Source organism: Mastigoproctus giganteus, chromosome 5 (genome assembly GCF_048544385.1).
Source record: "Mastigoproctus giganteus isolate SK-2022 chromosome 5, ASM4854438v1, whole genome shotgun sequence".
Taxonomy (NCBI): domain Eukaryota; kingdom Metazoa; phylum Arthropoda; class Arachnida; order Uropygi; family Thelyphonidae; genus Mastigoproctus; species Mastigoproctus giganteus.
In genome coordinates this window covers 157,718,627-157,745,180 of record NC_143579.1, presented here as the reverse complement: position 1 = coordinate 157,745,180, position 26,554 = coordinate 157,718,627, and the positions used below count along the sequence as shown (strand labels likewise).

The following is a 26,554-nucleotide window of genomic DNA, read 5'->3' as shown; positions in this document are numbered from 1 at the left end:
TTGAAATGTAAGGAATATTGATTCCCGCCACGATGTTCATCATAACCTCAAAAGTCATCAATCATACTGCATGATGGAAGAGATAGGAAAGGGTTGACTGGAACTTAGCTCTAGAGACTAAACATGGGTTCCACCACATCAAGCCTCCAATAAGCAAAGTGGTGGTATTGCACCGGTTGATGACAGTCATCTACCACCTAGTACTGCCTGGTAACATAGAGGGGCGGCATTCCTCCATGTGGTTTGGGCGTCCCACCTCCACCCCTGCTTACGTTGGTTCACACCTGGGTGGTCACCCACCATTTACTTGTGCATGGAGGTTATACCCAGGATTACTAACAGTCCCACCATCGTGAAGGTGCAAGCAGAGGATTTGGCTGTCACATGCCGTCTGGACTTCACCGAAATTGGGTCCACTTGACTTGAGTGTCACCCGAATATCAGTTCCATCAGCATTTTAGACTCCCAGGTAGCAAGTGCAGCTTGTCTGGTATATCTGAGAGAATGTCTATGACAACCTCAAGGATTATGAGATTAACCAGGATAATGATGACCAAAAGCCACCAACACCACCTGAAGTCAGCCATCGAGACTGACCATAGACATGAAAGAAGGGATCCGACTGATTTCATTGCAACAGAAGGCGGCAATTAAGAACCTGAGGGATTACTTCCAGGAAAACACAGCACCAACCTTTCTGTCATACAGACAGAAAGATGAGTGAAGAATGCACTCCATGGCAGACACTACAATGATCCCATCAAGACTATATAGATGATGGCCTTCAATACTGCAGGAGTCTCTTACCCCAAGGGCTCACATTTGGTGAGTATGGGCTTGGCACACCCAGGGTCCTGAGCTGGATATCATCATTCTTCTCTTTCTTGGTGTCTCCCTTCTACTTCTCTCAGGGTAACCCTGAAATTTTTTTTGGCTGGTGCAGCATAAGCCTGAGGCTTCTTTGCACCATATGGCTAATAATAATAATCTCACAATGCAAGAGTCTCTTTTCCGAGACCAAAATGTTTGTTTTCCGACACCAGGTAATCACCGCCAGGAATAAAACACCAAGGAGCCCAGGGTGACATGACTTGTGTCAATGCCAACTGGCCCAGGAAACAATCCAAGTCAGATATGAGTATACTCCATCTGGATGATCACTGCAGAATGCAGTGATCATCCAGATGGAGTATACTCATAGACATGAAAAGTTTGCCAGGCTAATACATCAGAAGCTATCACAAAAATACCAGTTGATCAAAGAAAGTTTACCATATGAATCCCAGGCCATACTAGAGAACCCTACTCAAAAATTATACTGGTGCCATGCCATAATAATGGACAAGACCATCCCACACAACAGACTGACCAGACATAATTCTCATAAACAAGTAATGACCACCCCATCAGTTTTAACCACTGGGGAACACTTACATGGAACTCTAGAAAGCAATGATTCCGAACACCTGTAAGATAGTCAGAAAGTTCCTCAACCAACAGTAATAATACTAGTAACTGGACACAACCAACCATACCATGCACTTAGTACCAGTAATTGTCACGGTGTGGGAAAAATGCTACAAGGAGAAAAAAGTCCTAATAATAATATGAAGGTAAAAATTTTACATTCTTTCTATACACATTCATATGTTTGGAAGATGTAAATAACCTAAAGAATAGTTCATAAGATGAATACAGTGTGAAAAATAGTATTCTGAAAATTATCCTTAATTACTTTCTAGAATAGCACAGCAATTTTTCATAACATTTTGGCAACTTTGAGACTATTACATTGTACATTCTGTGTATTATTTCTTTGACTGCTTTAGAAGATAGGCCTTACCTTCACAATGCTGATGTCAAGGGCAAAGAGAAGGGCTTTTACTTTCAGAAAGGTAATTAAAATGGTCTCAAGACAGTTTTTAAATTCAATGCAGTGGGACAAACTGGTATGTTATCAACAGCAAATTCTAACTGATAAGCAGTCAGGAAAGTGATCACAGAAGCCACTAAGCTTTTTATACTTATTAAGGGGTACTGTTCAACGCTTAGACCTAAATGGATATCAGATAAACTTATGAGATGTGTGGCAGAGAAGAAAAATTGATGGGATGTATATAAATAACTAAGTGATACAGAAGCATACAGTAGATATAAATTAGTGCAATCAACTCATAAAGGTCTTTAGGCAAGCTAAAGCAGATTACTAAAGATCTTTGACAAAGAATGCAAATAAAAGCAGCGAAGACTTCTTTACTTATGTAAACACTAGAAGAACAGAAATGAATCACATTGGTTCACTACATACAAATAGTTTAACTATTTATGATCCATCCTGTTCAGCTTGCTGACAAACTGAATAGACGTTCTGCATCTGTATTCATGCATGATGGAATTTTTTATGGGATGGAGATGCCAGAAATGTATCAAATTCTAATGGGGAATGAAAGGATTTGCCAATAAACGAGAAATTGTTGAAACCAAACAAAAAACAAGCCACCTGGGTCAGTGGGATCTATTCAATTTTATTAAGGAAGGCAGCAAAACTTTAGCTATTATTATGTGAGCATCATTAAATTCAGAGTTCCTATGGACTGGGGGTGTTCAAATGTATCTCTAATTTACAAAGCGAAGATCAAAGGGTAACATGATTACTGGCCTGTCAGCTTAACTTCTATTCCAAGGAAAGTAATGTAGTCACTGGTTAAAGGAGTAATGCAAGGCCATCTTGACAGGAATGAAGTTATACTGCAGTAACAGCATGGAATTGTTAAGGGCTGATATTGTCTGACCAATCTGATTGGATACTATGATGCAGTAACAAAGGAACTAGATACAAAAAATAATTTTGACATCATATACTTCGATTTCACAAAAGCTTTTGATACTGTTATACGAATCTGAGCAGCATGGCATTAAGGGTAAGCTACTGCTTTAGATAAAGGGATGCGTGAGTGAGAGAAGACAGAGAGTGGTTATCAATGGGCAACATTGATAACCTTGGACTACTGTTATTAGTGGATTCCCCAGAGTTAAGTGCAGTGCCCATTGTTGCTTTCTGTATTTATTAAATGGTGAAGGCATATCAGGCTTAATAATGTCTAAGTTTGCAGATAATGGCAGGGTGATCAAGGTATGTTACTGCAACAAGATCTCGAAAAATTAAACAGGTGGGCTGAGAGGTGTAAAATACTAACAGAATAACGTACCAACTGTGTGGTAACCACAATGTCGGTATGTTAATTCTGGGATTAATGGAGAATGAAAAAACCTATATAACTGATCAAACACAGTTCTCTGAATGGAACAGATGGGTTGCCATGATAGCTCATGTTGTTTTGTCAATAATATACAGAAATTTTAACAGTAGGGATAGGTGATTATCCCATTGTATATTATCCCAAGGTAATGTCACGGCTTATTTTGAATACTGCATACAAGTCCAGAAGACTTGTTTTAGGAAGGATGTGGATCTATTGGGATGACTGCAGAGAAAAGCTAGATTAGTGACAGGAAGAAAAGGGTGCTTTTAACAGGAAAGACTTCAGTTCTACAAATTGCAACATCTGGAGTCTAGATACCTGTGAGCAGTTCTAACTGAGGAGCTTAAGGCTTTCAGTGGATTGTGCAAGATCAATGCTGATGGCATCCTTCTTCTTGCTCAGACTACAAGCATGAAGGGAGCATAAATTCAAATTGAGGAAGGATGGTTGCAAGATGTATGTGTGGAAATTTTCCTTCAGCCAGTACATGGTTGATTGTTGGAATAAGCTTCCATTTGGTGCAAGTGGGTAGCTTGAATAAATTTAAGGAAGAACTAGATAAACTGTTAGAGGAAATGGGCAGGTGATCTGGGAAGTGTTTTTTTTTTTTTTTAAACTATTATGGGGAATTTTCCACAGAGAACAGTGGCCATGATGTATTTTATGTTTTGATATCATCTTTATGCCCAATAAGTATTGGGCAATGGATATTCACTGATATTTTGCTAAGACAGCAATCAGTGATTGAAATACGACCATGTTTTGGAGTTCACAATTGCTGGTGTACTTTGAAAAGAGTGATTGTGGTTTGTTTGTGGTTTAATAGTGCTCATTCTTTGAGATGGGCACGTTTGTGTCACTTTGGGTGAGGAGTCATGCATTCACTTCCAATATGGGTAAGTGTTGCCTTGGTTTTTTTTCTTCTTTTTATTCTTTAGATTGTTGTTTATTTTATTATTTATTTTTCATTTTGGCACAGGAGCAGTGAGATCATAAGACCAAAACAACATCTTGCCTTAACCATACTAATATCAACAGCATTAATTATTTTGCTATATTTTTTTGTGGTTTAAGTGTGTGTTTCTTTAAAATTTAGTTTTTTTTTTTTTTTTTTTGGTGGATGCTGCATAAGCTTGCTTTCTTGCATCATTTACCACTACCAACATACACTGAATTATGACCACCTACCTAATACTTCGTAGATCCTCCTTTTGTCCTCAGTACAGCAGCTATCTGACATGGCATTGATTCAACAAGATGTCGGAAGCATTCGGAAGTTTTGGCCAACCAAGCTGTGTGTAATGCGGTCAGCAATGCAGGTATGGAGGTGACTGGTGTATCCAGACACCTGATATGCCTTTCCATACTGTCCCACAAGTGCTCTATGGGATTGATATTGAGGGAGTTCGGAAGCCAATCGATATGCTGGAAGTCAGAACTGTGTTCCTCAAACCATTCCTGTACGATGAGTGCTGGATGGCTCGGCGCATTGTCATCTTGGAAGACACCATCGCCATTTGGGAAAAAGTGTAACATAGCGGGGTGCATGCAGTCAGCAAGCAGTTGATGATAGCAGAGACCACTGATACGCCGTTCCACATGCACCAAGGGTCAAAGTTCCTGTCAGTGAAACATGCCCCATACCATTGAACCGCCTCCACTGGCCTGCACTTTTGATACCATGCATGATGGATCAAGAGCCTCATGTTGTTGATGCCAAATCCATACATGACCATCCACAATGTGGAGTAAATAACGTGACTCATCCGACCAGCACACCTTCTTTCAGTCTTCTAACATCCAACTTGCATGCTACAGTGGGCTCTCGATTTTCCAGGATAGATGGTAAAATAAAAATCCCGGTTAATCCATAAATACATTAAGTCTCCAACATACATTCCAGGACTTCTTACATAAGTCGAGTTTTACATAACTTGTGAATGACTAATAAAATATTGCCCCTATATCCGTGATAGGCCAAAATTACAAAAACCACATAATATCCTCAGAAGAATGAAGAAAAATAGTAATATATTTTTAATTAGTTCAATTAAAAACTTTATCTGGGGGCAGCGGTGAAGTTGCTGGAGTGGTACATAAGAAAAGAAAACATTAAAGGAAGAAACTGTACAGTAAAAACTGATATATATTCCGTAGCATTGGTTACTAAACTTGACTTCATTCGGGCCGATCTCTTCACCGCTTCTCGTATTCTGTCTTTCTCCTTTATTATTGTGTTCACCATTGACACTAACAAATTTAAATTTCACGCAATACTTGTTCATGTTTGACCATTTTCAAATATCCTTATTTTAATTTTCTGATCCGAATCGACTGCTTTCTTTCTTTTTTTTTTTTTTTTGATAGATTTACTAGTACCACTGTCACTTATTCTTTTAGTCGGCACCATAATAATGGTCAAAATGAAATTTTCTGTAAAGAACTTCACAGGGTTAAGGCGAAAACTCACTATTAATCACCCCACGTGAGCTCACATTTTACTAAAGCACATTTCTCCAGGTCACTGCCATAAAACAATAAAAACAATTTGGACTTTCTGGGCTTTTCTGTTAGTGCATATAATTATAAATGGGTAGTAAGCTCGATCTTATTGCATTTGCGATAATACCAATAGCAGGAATTCTGTGGGATTTTACGCTATTATGATGAAATGTGTCCCCTTCACTGAAATCTTCAGTCATAAAATAAAACCTTTAAGAATCTTCTCTTCATTCCTATTTTCAAGCTTGTTACTCCATATCTCGCTTGTGCAATTTGTGCATGCAGTGATTGTCATTATTGATTGCTTACTATTGTTATTCTGTTTTAAATTTTACAATCTTAAAAAATAAAAAAAATTGAGTGAAAAAAATTAGTGTAAGTTCGAAGTTACGTAAGTTGGGGAGTTACTACAGTATATCCAAAAATGTTCAGCAACCTATGTAAAAAATATGGCGATACACATAAAACTTACCACACACTACTCACGTGTCCAATACGATGCTTTTTCACGCTATCATTTTTACAATTTATAAACAAAAAAAAAAAAAAAATCGTCATCCCTCACATAAATAACGGAACAAAATTTTTCTCTTTGCGGTACGATGAAACGCAACAATTAAAGCGACGCACTAAAGCAAACTAAACATTTGTTCTCTCCCTCTCTCTTTTTTTTTTTAGCATCAGTGACATAATCAATGAAAATGATTATGAAGTACGAAGCAGGACAAAGTTTGTCATCTACTGCAAGGGAATTAGGTCTCGCTGCTTCAACAGTGAATACCATTTTAAGGGACAGTGCATGTATAAAAGAACATGTCCAAGGATCAACCCATTTAAGATCAACAATGATCACAAAACAGCGTTCAGGTGCTATATCGAAGTTGGAGCAGCTGTTAATAATTTGGATGGAAAATCAGATTCAAAAGCGAGTGCCCCTGAGACTAATGACTATTCAAGTAAAACCAACAAGTATTTATAAAGATATTAAGGATACGTATGACGAACCCCAGCCTAGGTTCGTGGCAAGCAATGGCTGGTTTTAATAGGTTCAAGCATCGCATGATTTCCACAACGTTAAAGTATGCGGTCAAGTTGCCAGTGACAACTTGACAGCTCCCAATGACAACTTTATAACACTCTGCACGTCGCTTATATACTACTTGCAAAACATCTGTTTATACCTATTCTAGTTATTACTTGAATTTTATGATTTCTGGTTGATTTTATTTTTTTTTTATTTGGAGTCTTGAAGTGCCCTGGTTAAACCGATCCTGGTAAATCAGTCTGCTGTATTTGCATCAGGCAAGTCTTTTACGCCAATAAACTTTGGTTAGGAGAGGATACCATAGGGGTCGTCTGCTGGTATAGCCCATACGTGCGAGCATGTGATGCATGATCGTGCCAGATATTGTTCCAGGTTGGCCCATGTTGTATTGGGTAGTCAGCTCTTCAACAGTGCTGTGCCTGTATGAGTTGTCAGACCTGGCACTCACCTCTAACATCAACCTTTCACTGACCTTTGTAGTTTTGCCGTCGGGTCTTTGTTTGACCATTTTGACGCCAGCCCCGGTACACTTTAACTACGGCGGCTCTCGAACACCCCACCAGTTCAGCCATTTGGGAAATCGAGGCAACAGCTCGTCAAGCACCCACAATCTGTCCTTACCAAATAAGTCCAATAAATCATTCCTTTTACCCATCATGCTACTAACTCCACACTCTTGCAACTTAGGTCGACTAACTCTGCACTCTTGTACCTCACATAGTCAACGGGTCGCATTCAGTTTTCATAGGGGTGGCCATAATCCAGTGATCACTCAGTGTAAATAGGAGTTATAAATTATATTAGTAACAATGGTAAAATTACAAAATGTTCTTCATGAAAGCTACTCTAATACTAAAGCTACCTTTAACCTAAAATTAAATTAGAGAACACTATTGATAAAAAGAATATATATTATTAAGAGATTATTTTTAACATATTTTAAGATAAAATTTAGCTGAAAAAACAGGCAAATGGAATTTTTTTTACAAAATCTAAAAATGAATATAATGCTTTGTGAATCAGCATATACATTACCTCCATGAGATCCTCAGGAGATGGCTCTTTGCAATTAAAAAAACACAAGAGCTCCAGTAAAGACTGTTTGGTTTCACTGCTTACTACAATATCTATGGAGATGGAAAGAAGCTGATTTAAATATAAACTGTTGGAAATTAGAATTAAACAGAATATTTCTATGAAATAATTATTCATTAAAAAAGAATTCACATGTTTTCAAAGAATTCTTTTCTAATGATATTAAAAATTAGATAGTATGAATAAGAGCTGTACTACTCAATATGTTCTACGTTGATAATAATATTCATAAAATAATAAGAGGAGTTTACCTCAATATAATGCGTAGAACACTTCCATATGATACCCTCCAGAAATTAAAACAGAAAAAACAAAAAAACCGACAACTTACCGGTACATTAGAGTAAAATATAAATAATTAAATAATCAATTTAACACAATTCAAATCAAATTAACACAATTAAAAGAATCTAATGAAAATATTCAAAACGATTTTTCTTCCTGAAGCTGACAACACTTTTCGACCGTATATCGTGATCACAGGAATGAAAATTACCGAATCGGGTTAAACCTGATACTTAAATAGAGATTATTTGTCTTCGCACATGCGCGTAAAGGTCCATGCATCGGAGATCAAATATGGCCGCCGAATATTAATCGAATTCACGTGTAATTTAATTTCAACGGTTTCTGCAATTAATAGTCGCGTATAATTACATTGAACGTTAAGTATTTTGGCCTCATTAAATAAAAAAGTATGTTTTTCGTTAATGACATGAAAGGCTAATTCTGACGCTGCTGAACAAGAAGCACGAACTGAGGCTTCATGTTGATTTACACGAATATTAAGAGAAAATCGGATCGAACCTTGATAAGACAAGTCGCAATCACCGCAAGAAATCTCTATTTAAGTATCAGGTTTAACCCGATTCGGTAATTTTCATTCCTGTGATCACGACATATGGTCGAAAAGCGTTGTCAGCTTCAGGAAGGAAAATCGTTTTGAATATTTTCGTTAGATTCTTTTAATTGCATTAATTTGATTTTTAATTGTTTTAAATTGATTTAAATTGTGTTAAATTGATTATTTAATTATTTATATTTTACTCTAATGTACCGGTAAGTTGTCGATTTTTTCGTTTTTTCCGTTTTAATTTCTGGAGGGTATCATACGGAAGTGTTCTACACACTATATTGAGATAAACTCCTCTTATTATTTTACTAATATTATTATCAACGTAGAACATATTGAGTAGTACAGCTCTGATTCATACTATCTAATTAATTTTTAAAACTCTTATTGACTATTTCAAAGGAAGGAAAATCGTGTTGAATATTTTCGTTGGATTCTTTTAATTGCGTTAATTTGATTTTTAATTGTTTTAAAAAGGAAGGAAAATCGTTTTGAATATGTTGTTTGGTTTTTAGGAGCATTAGCAACTAAGGCCATATTGCTCGGGGATATGCGGTGGTCATTTCCTGACCTTTCCGCATCCTCCGTATTTGGTGGTGACGGGCTCGAACCCCGGTCTAATCAAGAAACATGTGCTACGCACTGCTGCTCCTTCCCACCTGGCTACGGAGGCGCCGTTTTGAATATTTTCGTTAGATTCTTTTAATTGCGTTAAATTGATTTGAATTGTGTTAAATTGAATATTTAATTATTTATATTTTACTCTAATGTACCGGTAAGTTGTCGATTTTTTCCGTTTTAATTTCTGGAGGGTATCATACGGAAGTGTCCTACGCACTATATTGAGGTAAACTCCTCTTATTATTTTACTAATATTATTAACAACATAGAACATATTGAGTAGTACAGCTCTGATTCATACTATCTAGTCCTTAAATTATTAAATAATGTATCGTAGTTCTTAATCCAAATTGTATCGCCTGTCTAAAGGGTTTTATAATGCTATATACATGTGTGGCCAAGGATGAAAATGGCGAGTTTCTGTAGGAAACAATAGGCCGAATACGAAATCCAGTCTGGTGTAATTTTATGTGACTGAAAAGTGCAGGAATATTGTATGTTTTGGCTTTCAATTCCTTTAAATGAGCCATAGTAATGTAGTCGTTTTTTCGATATGGGTTAACATTTTATTGTATTGATTGACTAAATTGGTAAATAGTGCCTGGTCTACTTCAAGATAAGTGGAGCCCAAAAGTTGATCTGAAACAACTCATTAACTTATTAATATAATCAGGTTTATCGAGTATTACCACTGTATCTCCTTTATCTGCTCTCTGTATAATAATGTCTTTATTTTCCCGAAGTTCACGTAAAGCTGAACTGTCATGTGTATTCAATTTAGGAAGTTGCGTTTCTTTTATGTTATTCACCAATTGGTTAAATTGTGGAATAAATAAATCTTTTTGTGGAACATTAAGAAGTCCAAATTCAATATCAATTACTCACTGTTTTCTAGGTAGTTTTTGAGGTGGTAAATTGTAATTTAATCCTTTGGATAAAAGTAAAATCTGGTCTTGTGATAGCATATACGAGGAAAGATTTGAAACCTGTTGATATGTCGGTTCGTTGAATGCTGGGTGAGGGGGTGTTCACGAACCAGCTGACGTATTCTGTGGTAGCACGTTGTGTATATGTGAGGGGGGGAGGGTGGTCACCCAACTTGAACGCACTTGGTCGCAAGCCCGCGACAGTGTGTTAGAATTCGTATGAACGTGTCTTAACGTTCCCGATAATGTTTGTAATTTGTTAATTTGTCTGTTTTTTTATTAGCATTAGTAGAGGCATTTGATGCAAGAAAGCAAGCTTATGCAGAATCAGCCAAAAAAAAAAAAAAAAAAAAAAAACATAAAAAAAAATAAATAAATAAATAAAAAAAAATAACCACTTCCACTTCACCCCTCTGTTCGTTCGAAATACCTGTCCAGCTGAGCCTTAAACTTATTTAGGCTATCAACTTCCACGACAAGGGATGGAAGTCTATTCCACCAACCAACCAACCACCCACCGATGACTAAAGGCAAATTTCGTCACGTCTATCCTACATCTGTCTTTTCTCAATTTGAATTTATGCCCGCTCAGGTGATTATTCTGAGCAAGAGGAAGAATCCATCAGCATTGAGCATGCTAAAACAATTCAAGGCTTTATACACCTCTATCAGATCACCTCGCTGGTGCCTAGTCCCCAGACACTGTAATTTGCAAAACTTAAGCCTTTCTTCATAAGAGCACCCCTTTGTTCCATTCACTAATCTTGTTGCCCTTCTCTGTACTCGTTTCAGCATCTCTACATCCTTCTTGAAATGAGGCCTCCAGACCTGTATACAGTACTCTAGGTGTGGCCTGACCATTGCCTTATACAAGGGAATAATCACCTCCTTATCCCTGCTAGAAAAATTCCTATATATCATCGACAATACACCATGAGCTACTCTTGCAGCTCGTCTGCACTGCTCAGAAAACTTCATATCTGCCTGCACAACCACCCCCAGGTCACTTTCATTCTCTACCACTGTCAGTGTAGTACCACAGAGTTGATACGTTGCTCTGGGGTTGCTGTTTCCCATATGTAGTACTTTACATTTGTCAATGTTAAACTTCATTTGCCACCTCTCAGCCCAACTGCTCAACCTTTCCAGATCCTGTTGCAGTAGCATAGTGTCAGTAGTGTCCTTGACAATCCTGCCAACCTTCGTATCGTCTGCAAACTTGGACATTAAGCTTGATACACCATCATCAATATCATTTATAAATACAGAAAACAATAATGGACCCAATACTGAACCCTGAGGGACTCCACTAATGACATTAGTCCACGATGAGCAGTGTCCATTGATTACCAACTCTGTTTTCTCCCTCTCAACCACCACTTTATCCATAGCAGCAATTTGCCTCCAATGCCACGCTGCTCCAATTTGTGCAGCAGTCTTCCATGTGCAACAGTATCAAAAGCCTTTCTAAGATCCAAGTATATAATATCAAAGTTATTCCCTGCATCCAGTTCTTTTGTGACTGCATCATAGTATCCAATCAAATTGGCCAGGCAAGACCCCCTTAACAAAACCATGCTGTGTCTGAGCTATAACTGAAGTCTTGTCTAGATGATCCTGCAGTGCTTCTTTAACCAGTGCCTCCATGAATTTTCCAGGAACAGAAGTTAAACTAACAGGTCTATAATTACTTGTGTCGCCCTTTGATCCTCCTTTGTGAATTGGGGTCACATTTGCACATCTCCAGTCCATGGGTACTTCCCCCTGAGTCCAAGGGGAAGTACCCATTATATCTGAGACCTGTGCTTCCCGTCGCAAATCTATGGAGGGTCTTCAATACAGATCAATCGTTAGGATGTAGATAATTTTTTAATTTATCACGAAGCTTCCTAACCTGGGAAAGGTATTTTTGTTTATCAGAATATCGAGATTTTAAGGCAAGTTTAACGATATTACGTGATGTGGCAAGTGCTAGTTGTTCTATGCCCGAAATTTGATTTAAATTGACCCTAGAAAACTTCAGAACGATGTTGTTTTGAAGGCAATATTTTAGAAATGAAATATGGTAACTTTGGCTCAAAGTTACCATAATTATGGGGGATTTTTTGAAAATCCCCCATAATTATGTGTATCGATAGGTTATACCTGGAAAGAAAGGAAGTGAATGAAATAGTCAATATGAGTTTTAAAAATGAATTAGATAGTATGAATCAGAGCTGTAAAGCTCAATACATTCTACGTTGATATTATTATATAAAAGATGTGTTAGCTCTAGAAGGTTGCTACACAGAGAAGGATGAAATTGTCAGCTAAGTTTCAAATCCCCAACTCAAATATTTCTAGGTGAGGGTAAATATTTATTGCCTGCCCATGAAAACTTGCTTCCTCGTATCATTTGTCACTACTAATAACTAAGGTCCTTAAATCACAGGATGGTTACAAGACAGGCTCTAAGAGGAGGGAGATGGTTCTAATTAATGGTTACTCTTCAATTTTTTTCTAGTGTTGGAAATGTAGTATCTTGGGGAATAGTACTGCTTCTGGTTTTCTTGAATGACACTGACAGAGACAGTGAAGAAACAGCACTTCTTCAGAACAATTTCAATGGCAGCTATATAATATAGGTATAGTTATACTGCCAAGAGAATAAACTCAAGATCACTGCCAGGTGTAGCCTATTTTAGGGGTGATTATGACACTTTGAATTTTAGATTAATTTTAATTTTAAACAAAAGCAAGCATATATATACAGGGTGATTCACTACCAGTGCGACAAACTTGCAGGAGGTGTAGGGGGCACAAAGACGAATCGGAATCACATAGCATTGCAGGGTCCGAAATGCCTTGTCATGCGGTAGAGGACATTGAACGGGAGGTCGCGTGAACAGCGATCCCGCTGGAAGTCAGCATTTGCGAACCGTTTCTGTTGAAGAAACCAAGTAGCAAAAGTCCTCCGGAGTGGATAATCCGCAGGCTCCAATGATTGGATGCATTGCAGATGGTATGAACTCATTTGGTTTGTTGACAGTATCCTCCATACAGTGGATTGGGAAATACCCAATCGTTGGCCTATTGCTCGAGTACTTGTACTCGGATTGCCTTCTGCAAGACCTAGGACATTCTCCTCATTGTCTGGCATCCTCGTCGTTCGCTCTCGATTCATGGTACCTCTCATGAAACAACCAGTCTCAAGTAACCTTCTGTGCACACGTGCGAAAATCATATGATGAGGAGCACGCCTGTGCGAGAAACGTTCCTGGTACAAGCGCAGAGCGGCGCGCCCGTTACAGTCTGCAGCTCCATATGCGAGGTGCATGTCGGCCAGTTCAACGTTTGAATACTCGTCCATCCTACTGCCTCGGGAATCGGTTTGCAAATGCTGACTTCTAGCAGGATCACTGTTCACACAACCTCCCATTCAATGTCCTCTACCGCTTGACGAATTCATTTCGGACCCTGCAATGCTATATGATTCCAATTCATCTTTGTGCCCCCTACACCTCCTGCAAGTTTGTCGCACTGGTAGTGAATCACCCTGTATATATATATAGAATTAAGTATGCATAAATGGATGTAAAAGTTACACAAAGTGCCAGTAACTAGAAGAGTGAGGCAAGTAGAAAAAGAAGTGTAGTAGATATGTGAAAGGTGAAAGAATTTTAATATCCTAGGGGTTATGATGAAATAGAAAAATTATGGGCTGAATTGCCAAGCCATTATAAAGTCGGGGAACTGTAAAGTAAAATTAGTACATCAAAATACTAGTAAAATGCAATTAAAATGAAAATGGTAAAGCTGTCATCGGATATGGAGGGGAAAACATTTTTAGTAAATGATCTAATATAGGAATTAGAAATAAATTATTATCTCTTATTGAAATCAATATTGATACATGATCAGGTATTTCATCAGGGGACTACACCTGACCATGTATCAGGAACTGCATTTCTAAACTTGTCCGTAGTAGTAGCAGGAAAGTGAAAAGCTAAAAAAGCAACAAAAATGAAATTAGCACTTTCTAATAACAGTATGGACAAGGTAGTCCCAACACTGTAATTTATTTAGGTAAAAATAAGTATCGAGTCGGGATAAAAATGGTTAATATCAATATGTTTAATATATGTAGAATTTAGTTTAGGATTTAATTTTGTATAGAAAGGAAATCAATGTATTTTAAAAATAGATTTAGAACAAGCAAATGGTGAGGTATTAAATTGTGGATGGGGAAGGGAAAAAGGAGTATTTTAAATAAATGAAGGCGAAAAATAGCAATAGAAGTAGGATAGTAGGAAAGTTTGCATCACCCTCGTATTACAGTAATAGTTTAACGAATGGGAAGAACTTTAAGGCGCCTCCGTAGCCAGGTGGGAAGGAGCAGCAGTGCATAGCACACGCTTCTTGATTAGAGCTGGGTTCGAGCCCGTCACCACCAAATACGGAGGATGTGGAAAGGTCGGGAATGACCACCGCATATCCCCGAGCAATATGGCCTTAGTTGCTAATGCTCCAAATAACAAACAAACAAATAAACAGGAAGAACTTTAGAATTAGACAGGAGAAAGATAAAAATCATAGAAAAAGTTATTAAATAACACTAAGCTTGCTGGGGTTGTGAAGACCAACCTTATAGTAAGGGCTCTGGCATTTGTAAGTATGATAAGACAGTGAAAGTGTACGATACCTGGAGTATTTCAAGAAATGCGAAGTGAAAATGAGCTGGCAGGAAAAATAAAGGCGGGTAGATGAAGCACAAAAATTCAGTAGAGTAGATGAATGCATGCAGGCTTCAACCAAATGAGCAAATATCTACATGATATAGCAATTTATAGCAGCAAAGCAGACTTAATAATAAAATTACCTCACTAGGGTTAGGAAAGTTGGACTGGAGAAAGTCAAGTTGCAAAGAGAGGAAGTCAAAGATCTCCAAGTGATTAGTGGAGTTGGGAGAACAGTAGAGACAACAGGTGAATTTCGCAGATCAAAGAGAGGAGATTCCAAATTGCCAAGTCTCTGACAGGGAATATCAGAATGGACATATACACAAGTACCACCTTTGAGGCGAAAGGAATCATACAGTGAATAATTTGGGCATCTGAGATGGGCAGTAGTTGAATCAACCGATAACTGAGATTCTGTCAGAAAAAGTACATGGGGTTTGGCAGACTTGGAAATGGACATCGTTGAGATTAGAATTCAGACCACGTATATTTGTGAAATGAAAAATATTTGGGAGGTTTAGATATTTTCACAGATAAGCTCTATTAGTTTGACAATTAATGGTGTATTTGAGAGTAAGAAAAAGTGTTGGGGGGGGGGGGGACATGCTGAATGAAATTTTTGGATATGGCGTATACATGGTAAGAATATACCCAGATCGTTGCATAACGTGGCCTCAACAATGCCCCCACATACACACTACTCGGACCCCCCCCCCCCAGTCACTATCTGGCAGAGAAGAGGTAGCAAGATTATACACTAGCTGATCCAGAAGCCTCCTAAAGAGTTACCAATAGGTTCGGTCCAGTGTACTAACTATCAGCCAGCCTGCAAACACCATTTTAGAGCTGTACCCTCAAAATGTAAGGAAGACTGGATCTCATCATGATGTTCATCATAACCTCAAAAGTCATCGGTCATACTGCATAATGGAAGAGATGGGGAAGGGTTGACCGGAACTTAGCTCTGGAGACTAAACATGGGTTCCACCACTTCAAGCCTTCAATAAGCAAAGTAGTGATATTGTGGTGGTTTACACACACTTTGGATGCCCCCGACATTGACAACATCCTATGCAGCAGGAAGAGAAGAAGAAACCAAAAACAACTTTACTATCCACAGAAATGCACTTCAGAGCCCAACATGTATTTCATACATGCTAGGCTCTGAAGTTCCCCTCCAATACCATTAATTTCTGCAACATCCTTGAAATAGACCTAAGTAAAATATGTTTTGAAAAGAAATACAGAAAACAAATCTTGGCTGAAACCTTCTCCATGGTTCAATTCTGATGCAGAATGAGTGATTCCATGGTTGATTAGCTGACAGGGCCAATTTGGAATGCTGTTTTCTTCCCGGGATGTGCCAATGGTCACTTTTTAAGATGGAGTTAAAAACGGACCTCAAACTTTCTTCTACTAATTGCCTTGATCAATTTCTTTTCATTTTTATAGAATTAAATTGATCTAATATACTCTTGTTGTTATACATTTATTTTTATTTTGTTTATTCCCATAAATCTCATATTTTGTTATTGTTATACATTAATAATTTATCTCTTGAGTCTTGTAATCATTATTGTAATTACTGACTTGTCACTAATGTAAACCCCACTAGCACAATGCTGCCCAGGGGTGAGATTATGATCTCCAACTGAATAAATAAATAAATAATCTGCCCACTCACAGTAACTTATACTTAATGAGTATAACATATGATGATGTTAATTTACAAAAACAAAATCATTTATACTTATTTCATTAACCATGTTACCATTCTTGGAAAGATTCTGGAACACTATAATAGCATTTTCAACTTCCACCCTTAAAATATACTCAATAAGCTTTTCTTCAGAAACTTCATCACTTGTATATTTTTTTGGTGTCATAAAAGCCTAAGTAAACATAACATTTAAAATAAAAGTCAAACATAATTAAATTGTTATTTAAAAGTAAAAAAAATAAATTTTTTAAAATTGTTTACAAGTGATAATTTTATTTTTAAAATTAAACAATTAAAACATTATTTAAAAGTAAAAAACAATCACTTATATTTTTGTTTCTTCAAAATTATATTCCTACATTAAAAATTATCATATAACATATACAAGTGACATATATAGTTTTATGTCTACATGATATTTTAGCATTAAATCAGCTCATACACCAACCATAAGAATAAGTATTTACTTATTCTTATAAGTATTTAATATACAAATATCATGTCTACATGATATTTGTATATTAATACTGAGAGGTTTCTTTATGGACAGTACTCTGATAGGGTGGCACATCACTTGCCATCATTTTGAACTAGTCAGCTCCATCAGTAGTGCAACTGCAGGCATGGAAAATTGTGATCAACAGAATTTGTTAGTTTCATAAAATAATGCACTTCCAAGTGAGTGCATTATTTTCTTTAACTACAAATTAGAAATAAAGATTTTAAAACAGATCTCCATCTTCATAAGGTAACCAGATGTAGCAGTTTCTTTCCTTATCTTAATAAAATTGATACATCTGGTTTCCTTATCTTAATCCTGTATTGGTGGCACAAAATGCAATATTTATCTGTGCCTGCAAAAATTTGAGAAATCCACAAAAAAATAATTCAGAATTGTTCATTTTTTTGACGCAATCTATAATGTCAATCTTTTTTGAACACAACTGTTAAAAATCCATGTTCTATATAAAAAAAAAAAATGTATATTATTTAATTATTGAAAATTAAAACTCACTTTAGACTTGTTGGAGAGTGAATGCAAATTTAAAAACTCTGGCATTCAACTTATGCTTTGATCCAAGGAGAGCATATCACTAACAGCAGCACTCGCTGCATGATTTGGTTTGGTTTTACTGGCATATCAGTGACTAAAACACTATACTGTGCCAAGACAAGGAAAATGCATCACTCTTCATCTGATTATCAGCTGTGACTCTTCCATGCATTAAGAATCTGTACATAAAAAAGCCACTAGGTGGCAGTGATCACAATGTACTGATGTTTAAGTATTACAATGTGTTGATACTTAAATATGTAACTACTATAAAGTATAAATGGAAGGGATTTTGATTTTTTTTTAATGGTGACTACAATGGTCTTAGGCAGTTTTTAAATTCTTTTTAGTGGGACAAACTGATAATGTTCCCAATAGCAAATTCTAAATGGGAAGCATTCAGGAAGTAATCACTGAACACAAATGAAGTGATGAGATGATAGCAGAAAGAAAAATACATAAGATGATTATAAATTATCAAGAAACAAAAACATGGAACTAGTATAAATTAGTCGGCAAACTGAGTCACAAAGCGGTGTTAGGCAGGTTAAAGAGCTTATGGCAGGCTCAAGTTACAAAGTTTAGGCAGGCTAATGCAGATTATGAGAAGTCTTTGGCTAGAAATGTGAAGCTAAGTATCAAAGAGTTCTGCTCACGCTAATACTAGATGATAGGAATGAACCACAATGATCCATTAAATATGAATGGCATAACTATTGATGATTCTGTTCTTATTGCTGGCAAACTGAATAAATATTTTGCATCTACATTCATGCATGAAGAAGTGTTTAAAGATGGGCATACCAGAAGTATAACAACTTATAACTGGGATTTAAATTATTTTGTGATAACTGAGAGGAAAGTGGAAGAAAAATTGTCAAGGCTAAATATAAATAAGGCACCTGGGACTGAGAGAACCTATTCTATTAAATTAAAAGCGGTAAGAAAACATTTGGCCATAACTGTGAGGGCATTCTTGGATTCAGGTCCATATGGACTAAAGATATGCAAATATCTCCCCTATTCATAAAGGGAGGGGGATAAAAGGGAGAAGAAACTACTGATCTGTAAGCCTGGCTTCTATTCCAGGGAAATGGAGCCAGGGATCATAGAATAATGTAGAATCATCTTGACAGGAATGCAGTTATACAGCAGTCATAGCATGAATTCACTGACGAAGACCTTGTCTGATCAATCTGGCTACTACAATTCAGTTTCTTAGTTAGTGCCGGCTATGAACATGTCCAGAATTATCAGCTTGCTTGGCTATTTAGAATATTCACCAAAAGTTTGCGATTTAGTTCTTTTTCTTGAGTCCATCAATGTCTTCTTTCAAAACTCCTTTTGGAAAAAAAATGAATGCAAAAAAATAATTTTGGCATCAGATACTTACATTTCAGCAAAGCTTCTGATACCGTTCCATATGAAAGACTGCTATACAAATTGAAGCAGTGTGGCATTAAGAGTAAGATGCTATTATGGATAAAGAGATGATTAATTGAGTGGCAGAAGGTAGAGAGTGGTTATTAATAGGCACATCTTTTTGGTCTTATGTTATTAGTGGAATCCCTGAGGGGTTCAGCATTTGACCCCTTGTTTTCAATATTTATTAACAATACTGATGAAAGCATATCAAGTTTGCAGGTGCAAAGTTTGGCAGGGTGGCTAATGACAGAATTCAGGATATGATGCTGCAACAAGAGATAGAAAAAATCAGCCCAGATGGGCTGAGAATATGAAAAGCAGTAATTGCAAAATAACATATCAACTGGACAGTACCACACTGAAGGTAGTATATAAAGAAAAATAGCTGGGTACATCTCACATGAAGTTTCCTGAGCAGTGTATACATGCTACTAGGATCACTCATGGAGTCAATGATATACAGGAATTTTGATAGCAGAAATAAGGAGGTGATTGTGCCATAAAGCTATGGTCAGGATTAGCATCTTGATTACTTCAGACAGTCTGGAATCCTCATTTTAGGAAGAATGTGGATCTGTTAGAATGGGTGCACAGAAGAGCAGTGAGATAAGTGAGACACACAAAAGGACACCAAGCATGACCAGTTCTGCAAATTGCAGTGTTTTAAGGCCTTTAGTGGATTGAGTAAATTAAATGTGGATCAATCTTAACACTTGATTGGATGACACACCTAAGGGTGACATAGATTTAAATTGAAGGGGGATTTAGGATGCTACAAAGGTTTGCTTTCATCTAGAGAGTAACTGGTGAAAAAAAATGACTGAATCAATAATTGACTGCTGGAACAAACTTCCATCTGATGTTGCAGATGTGGATAATTTTAATAAATTTAAGGAAGAAAAATAGACAAGAGACAAGTTATGAGTGAGAGAGAGAGGATGCCTAGAGGTAGGTTAATGTTTTTTTTTTTTTTTTTTTGTTAATGCTGTATAAGCTTGTTTCTATGCATAATTTATTTGTAACTACTAAAACATTATATTCCATTATTAATGAAGAGTGCCATGATGAGTATTTTTATTTCATTTCATGTTCTAGGTTGTACTAGATCTCCATTGTGCTTATCGACTGCTGGGGGGGGGATCTGCAATTTCTTTTTGGTCTGAAGGTGGGCTTGCCTTTGGCACATGCACATTTAAAGGCATGCATGCATTAAACAAAGTAGAATATCTTTGGAATATCTCCCCAAGCATATCTGAAAACTTTTGACTTTCAAAAAGCTGTAGATCAAGCATTTACATATAACAGGAAGAAAACAGGGTTTTTGGGCCAAAACCAGCAAAAAAAAAAAAAAAAAAAAACGCTCCTGTTTTTTGGAATGTTAAAGTTTTGTTTGTGACAGTGATCCTGTGGTCTAGACTTGGCTGTCGGGAGCATTTCCAAATCTTCATCAGAGAGAGCAGATCTTAGTTCAGTGTGTTTTTCGAATGTAACTAAATATTCTGTCACAGCCAGCATGTCTATGAGGAACTGCTAAAATGCCAATTTGTTATATTTCAAGGTTCCTCATGCACTTGTCAGCTTCCTGACCAAGGACTACTATACATCAATTCTTGCTGAACGGGTGGGTAAAGTGGCTGCCTGGCAACCCAAAGGTAGCGGGTTCGAATCCTGCCTTGGGCTTGGATCAGAGTAGAAAATGCAAAAACTTTGGGAGGTGCAATATGGCCACAGAAGCCAATGTGCCAGCAACTAAAAAAAAAAAAAAAAAAAAACACACATCAATTCTTTCCTCTTTCATAATAGCATCCAGTAGGTTCTCACTGACAGAACTGATGTGCAAATCATATGTTTGAATTTTCAAATATTGGCATAACATTAAAAGAAAAAAGCAAACTGTTTTATTCAAGTCAGAAGAGGAAAACAAGACAGAGAGAAAGAATACAAGAAACAACACCGTATTTAGCAGTCATGGGATTTGAGCCCCGGTCACTCAAGCCATATGTACTTTACCCCCTTGTGCCTGACCACACGGCTACGAACATGTCCAGAATTATCAGCTTGCTGAGCTATTTAGAATCTTTCACCAAAAGTTTGCAATTTAGTTTTTTCTTGAATTCATCAGTGACTTCTTTCAAAACTTCTTTTGGATCATGAACTGGATTTGGATATGAATCAGTGGCACTCATTAATGATCTCTAGTGTACTAATCCAATTGATAATTCTGAAGTGTCTGTATGGCTTTTCTAATCAATCCTAACCTCTTTTTTGAATAGACCTGTCAGAGGGTGCCACTTTTCCACCAGTCTAATTACACATTTAACCTAAGATGACCAATGACACAAGCATGGCTTCAAAATCTTTTTTTTTACTTCAGTGGCATGTATCAGTCGATATTGTTTAAATCTATCTATCCTTTAGCACTTCTCCTGATAGTGAATGTCTACAAAGTATTCATCTGATTTCACCAGAAGGAATGCAGCTCCCTCTTTAGCACACAAATTAATAAAATGGCAAGGACAGCCTATCACTACCAAGTTTTCCACCTCCTCTCTTGAAACCCTTGCTGCTCCAGTTTTTATGCCTAACATAACAGGTATATTATCAACACTAAGGGCCAGACAGTTTGAAAGACCCCCACATTTTCCAGTTGCTCAGAAGATGTTCAGTGTTGTATCCTTTAGAGTTAACTTCCAATATTGGCACTGAGAGCAAACTGTTTTTGATATGCAATTTTTTTTTATTATGAAAAGTCACCACAATGGGAGACAGCCCGGAATCACTTTGATTACTGCTTCTTTACCCTTCTATTTATTAACATTAACATTGTTATATTTCATTAATAATGTTTGTTATTTGTAACTGTTTTTCTTTTTTTGCTATAAATAAACATATTTCTGAACAACCGTCCTACGTGATGAGCACAACTCAGATTAATATTAGTAATGGCCATATGGTGTAAGGAAGCCTAAGGCTTATGCTACACAAACCAAAAAAAAAAAAAAAAAACAAAGAAAGATAAAAGAAAAGAAAATAGACAATCAAAGTGTTTGCCTTATTCCCGTAGGTAACTATCCAGCTCACCTTTGAATTTCTCTAAACTGTCAGTCTCTACCACCCACGTAGGTAACTTATTCCAGTAATTTATAACTCGCTGACTAAAATAAAACTTCCTCCAATCCAGTCTAACCATCTCTCCCCATAACTTTAAATTATGCCCCTAGTTCTAGAATCATTTATAACCATGAAAATTTCATCCTCATTCATTTTACTTATGCCTCTCAGAGCCTTAAACACCTTACCCATCTCTGGACCCTTTCAAGAAGCATGTCTTTCTTTAGGTGCTGTCTCCATATTTGAACACAGTATTCCAAGTGTAGTCCAACAATAGCCTTATAGAATGGGATTATGATGTCCTTATCTCTACTAGCAAACGTACGTTAAATCATTGACAGGACACCATGGGCCCTCCCTGCAACCTGACTACAATGCTCAGAGAACTGTCTGACCATATCGTAACTCCCAAGTCCCTTTCTTCCACTACTGATTTTAGTTCAACTCCAAGTGTATAAGTTATTTTGGGGTTACCATTCCCCAGGTGTAAGACCTTACACTTTGCTGGATTAAAGCAAAGTTGCGACTTTTCCGACTATCCCTGAAGTCTATCTAGGTCACTCTGAAGAAACTCTGCTTGGCAGTGATCATCATCTGCAAAATTAGACATCATGCCCTCTTTCCATTCATTGATGTAATTTAAGAAAATCAAAAACAACAGTGGTCCCAATAGTGATCCCTAGGAAACTACTTATTAACCCAATCTGAGAAATAACCATTTATCACACCCCTCCGCCTACTGTCCTGAAGCCATTCTGCTATCCATCTAAGGATTTTCCCTGCAATTCCAACCTGTTCCAGCTTATAAAGTATCCGCTCATGTGGAACTGAGTCAAATGCTTTGCTGAAATCTAAATAAACAATATCGAAATTATTCCCTAAATCCAGCTCATGAGTGATCCTGTCAAAATAGCTAACCAGACTAGTCAAACATGACTTTCCCTTTACAAAACCATGCTGTGTATCATACAGAATTCCATTTCTAACTAAATGATCCTGAATTCCACCCTTGATCATTGCCTCCATGATTTTCCCTACTATTGAGGTTAGACTGATCCATTGATAATTTCCCACTACACTTTTAGAACATCAGATGGAATCTATCCAGTTATAATGGAGGCAGCAAGGGAAGTAAGCAAATCCTTAGCCATAATTATGAGAACATCCTTAGAGTCAGGGGGTGTCCCCATGGACTATAGATGTGCAAATGTATCCCCAATTCACAAAGGGGGTTCTCAAAGGGTGACATAAATAATTATACTCCTGTTAGTTTAACTTCTGTTCCAGGGAAAATAATGGAGTCACTGGTTAAAGAGGTGATACAGGATCACCTAGACAAGCCAGCAACAATAGTTCAGAAAGCATGGGTTTGTTAAGGGGAAGTCTTGTCTGACCAATTTGATTGGATACTACGATGTGGTTGCAAAGGAACTGGATGCTAAAAATAATTTTGATATCACATACGTGAATTTCAGGAAAGCTTCATTTGATATTGTTGCACATGGAAGACTGCTGTACAAATTGGAGCGGTATGGCATTAAGGCCAAGTTACTGCAATGGATAAAGGGATGGTTGCATGAGAGACGGCAGAGAGTGGTAATAAACGGACACTGCTTTATGTGGACTAATGTTATTAGCAGTCCCCCAGAGTTCGGTGCTGGGCCCATTGTTGTTTTGTGTATTTATCAATGATATCGATGAAGGTATATCTGGCTTATCATCTGTGGTCCAAGTTCACAGATGATACGCTGGTTCAGTGAGGGTTCGCAGATCAACCGTATTTAGCAGTCAGGGGCTTGACTGTGAGTAGACCCAGGTCTACTCACAGTGTGCCCTATTGCACTCCCGCTCCTGACCACTCGGCCAAGAGAAACGTACCAACTCTGTGGTACTACACTCAGGGAGGTGGAGAATGAAAAAGATCTGGGGATAATTGTGCAGTAAGATATGAAGTTCTCTGAGCAGTGCAGACAGGCTGCCAGAGCAGGTCATGGAGTTTTGTCAATGATATATAGAAATTTTGCTAGCAGAGACAAGGAGGTGATTATCCCTTTGTATAAGGTAATGGTCAACACCACACCTTGAGTACTGTACACAGGTCTGGAAGCCTCATTTTAGGAAGGATGTAGAGTTGCTAGAACGAGTACAGTGAAGGCAAGATTGGTGAGAGGAACAAAGGGGTGCGCTTATGAAGGAAAGCTTAAGTTCTGCACGAAGATTATATTTCAGGTAATCTAGACAGGAGTGCATTTATACGTTCAGTTACAGCATGGGTTTGTTAAGGGGATCATGTCTGACCAATTTTATTGGATACTATGATGCAATGACAAAGGACCTGGATACAAAAAACAATTTTGATATAACATACTTGTATTTCAGGAAAGTTTTGACCCTGTTGCACATAAAAGACTGTTTTACAAATTGGAGAAGTGTGGCATCAAGGGAATGCTACTGCTACAGATAAAGGGATGGTTGATTGGGAGAAGAGAGAGGTTATCAATGGACATTGCTCTTCATGGATTAATGTTACTAGTGGAGTCCCACAGGGTTCGGTGCAGGACCCATTGTTGTTTTCTGTATTTATTAATGATATTGGTGAGGGTATATGAAGCTTAATGCCTAAGCTTGCAGATGACACAAAGGTTGGTAGGGTGGTTAATGAAAGTAATAAAGGTATGCTGCTGCTGCAACAAGGTCTAGAAAAATTAGACAGTTAAGCAGAGAAATGGCAGCATTGAAGTTTAACACTGACAAATTCAAGTAATCCCAGAGTAGCAGTGCAGTACTATACTCAGAGTAGTGGAAAATGAAAAGGACCTGGGTGTCTAATAAGAAGTTCTCTGAGCAGTGCAAACTGCCTGGACAACTCATGGGTTGGGTCAATGATATAGTGCATTTTTTTAGCAGGGAAAAAGACACGATTATCCTATTGTATAAGGTTGCCCTACTCTTTAGTCATGCCACATTTTGAGTACAGCATATAGGTATGGAGGTCTCATTTTAGGAAGGATGTAGAGCTGCTGGAATAGGTAAAGAGTAGGGCAACAAGATTGGTGAGGGGGGAACAGAGCTCTTACTAAAAACGGCTTCAGTTCTGCAAATTGCACCATCTGGAGACTAGGCACCTGCGAGGTGATTTGATTGAAGTGTTTAAAGTTTGGAATTGCTTGAGCAAACTCAATGCTGATGGGATTCTTCCTCTTGCTCAGAATGCACAGATGAGAGGGCATAAATTCAAATTGATGAGGGATGATTGCAAAACAGATATATGGAAGTTTGCCTTCAGCCAATGGGTGGTTGATTGTTGCAGACAAGTAACTAATTTCCTTAGTATGCACTGTCTTTCTCATTATGCTAGTACCACCCCAAAATGTACTCTGTAAATGTATATACATGATGATCTGCCATGTTCACTCTTCAAAATGCAATCACGGAGACTAGTTCTGCTTCAGCTGCTATGCATAATGTACTGCTCACAGAAAACAAAAGTGGAATTAGTCATGAAAGTGAGAGGGGGTGAAAGGGAGTGGTAATCTGCTTCACTGAAAAATTGTGTTTGATGACTCTCGTTGATTATGCATTTTCAGTTTAAATCTTGTCTTTTTTAGTTACTGCTCAGAAGGAATTAAGTACTTTACTGAAAACACCCTGTATAAAAATTTATAAAAAATAACTTTTCCACTTACCTCAATTTCAGGACATGCAGGATTATGCTCAAAAGAGTCAGGAAATTTTTCAAGAAAATATTTAGCTGCTTTTCTGCCAGATTCTTTGGAAAGTGCATATGTTCTCTACAGTTACATAAAAAAAAACAAGAGTGTTCCTAGCTTTTAAAAACACTTCAGAAACAACTTTAAATAAAAACATTATGATTAATAATAATAATAATAATGATACAATTACAATTAATAAAATTAAATTTTAAAATAAACTTTTAAAGGTACAAATATTTATGCCTATTAGTAGAAGGAATTAAAGATATTACTTTCCCCAGCCAACCCTAACTTACTTCCAAAAGCTGGAAAAAATGTCTACCCAATTACGTTTTAAAGATTAAGCACAAATATTATTTTGATTTATTTGTTTGTTTAAATGAATGCAATTTTCCAAAATTGCATTCAGTATATTGCATTCATATACAGCAACTCCCTGACACATAAGGGTTGTGTTCTGCGGAACACTATGTAAGTTGGAATTTCCCCCATGCTTGTGCAGCACTTG

The 26,554-nt window shown here is 37.2% G+C and overlaps 1 protein-coding gene across 1 annotated transcript in view; it reads right to left on the bottom strand.

The window, feature by feature from the left end:
• LOC150085791 (small ribosomal subunit protein mS39) overlaps positions 1–26,554 on the bottom strand; it is a 261,590-nt gene that overhangs the window by 170,923 nt on the left and 64,113 nt on the right. Inside the window, exons 6-8 of the mRNA XM_090374693.1 lie at positions 26,020–26,124; positions 16,795–16,915; positions 7,846–7,937 (exon numbers count right to left, since the gene is read on the bottom strand). Of these exons, the coding sequence (XP_090230819.1) occupies positions 7,846–7,937; positions 16,795–16,915; positions 26,020–26,124 (318 nt within the window). The remainder of the gene's footprint in view (positions 1–7,845; positions 7,938–16,794; positions 16,916–26,019; positions 26,125–26,554) is intronic.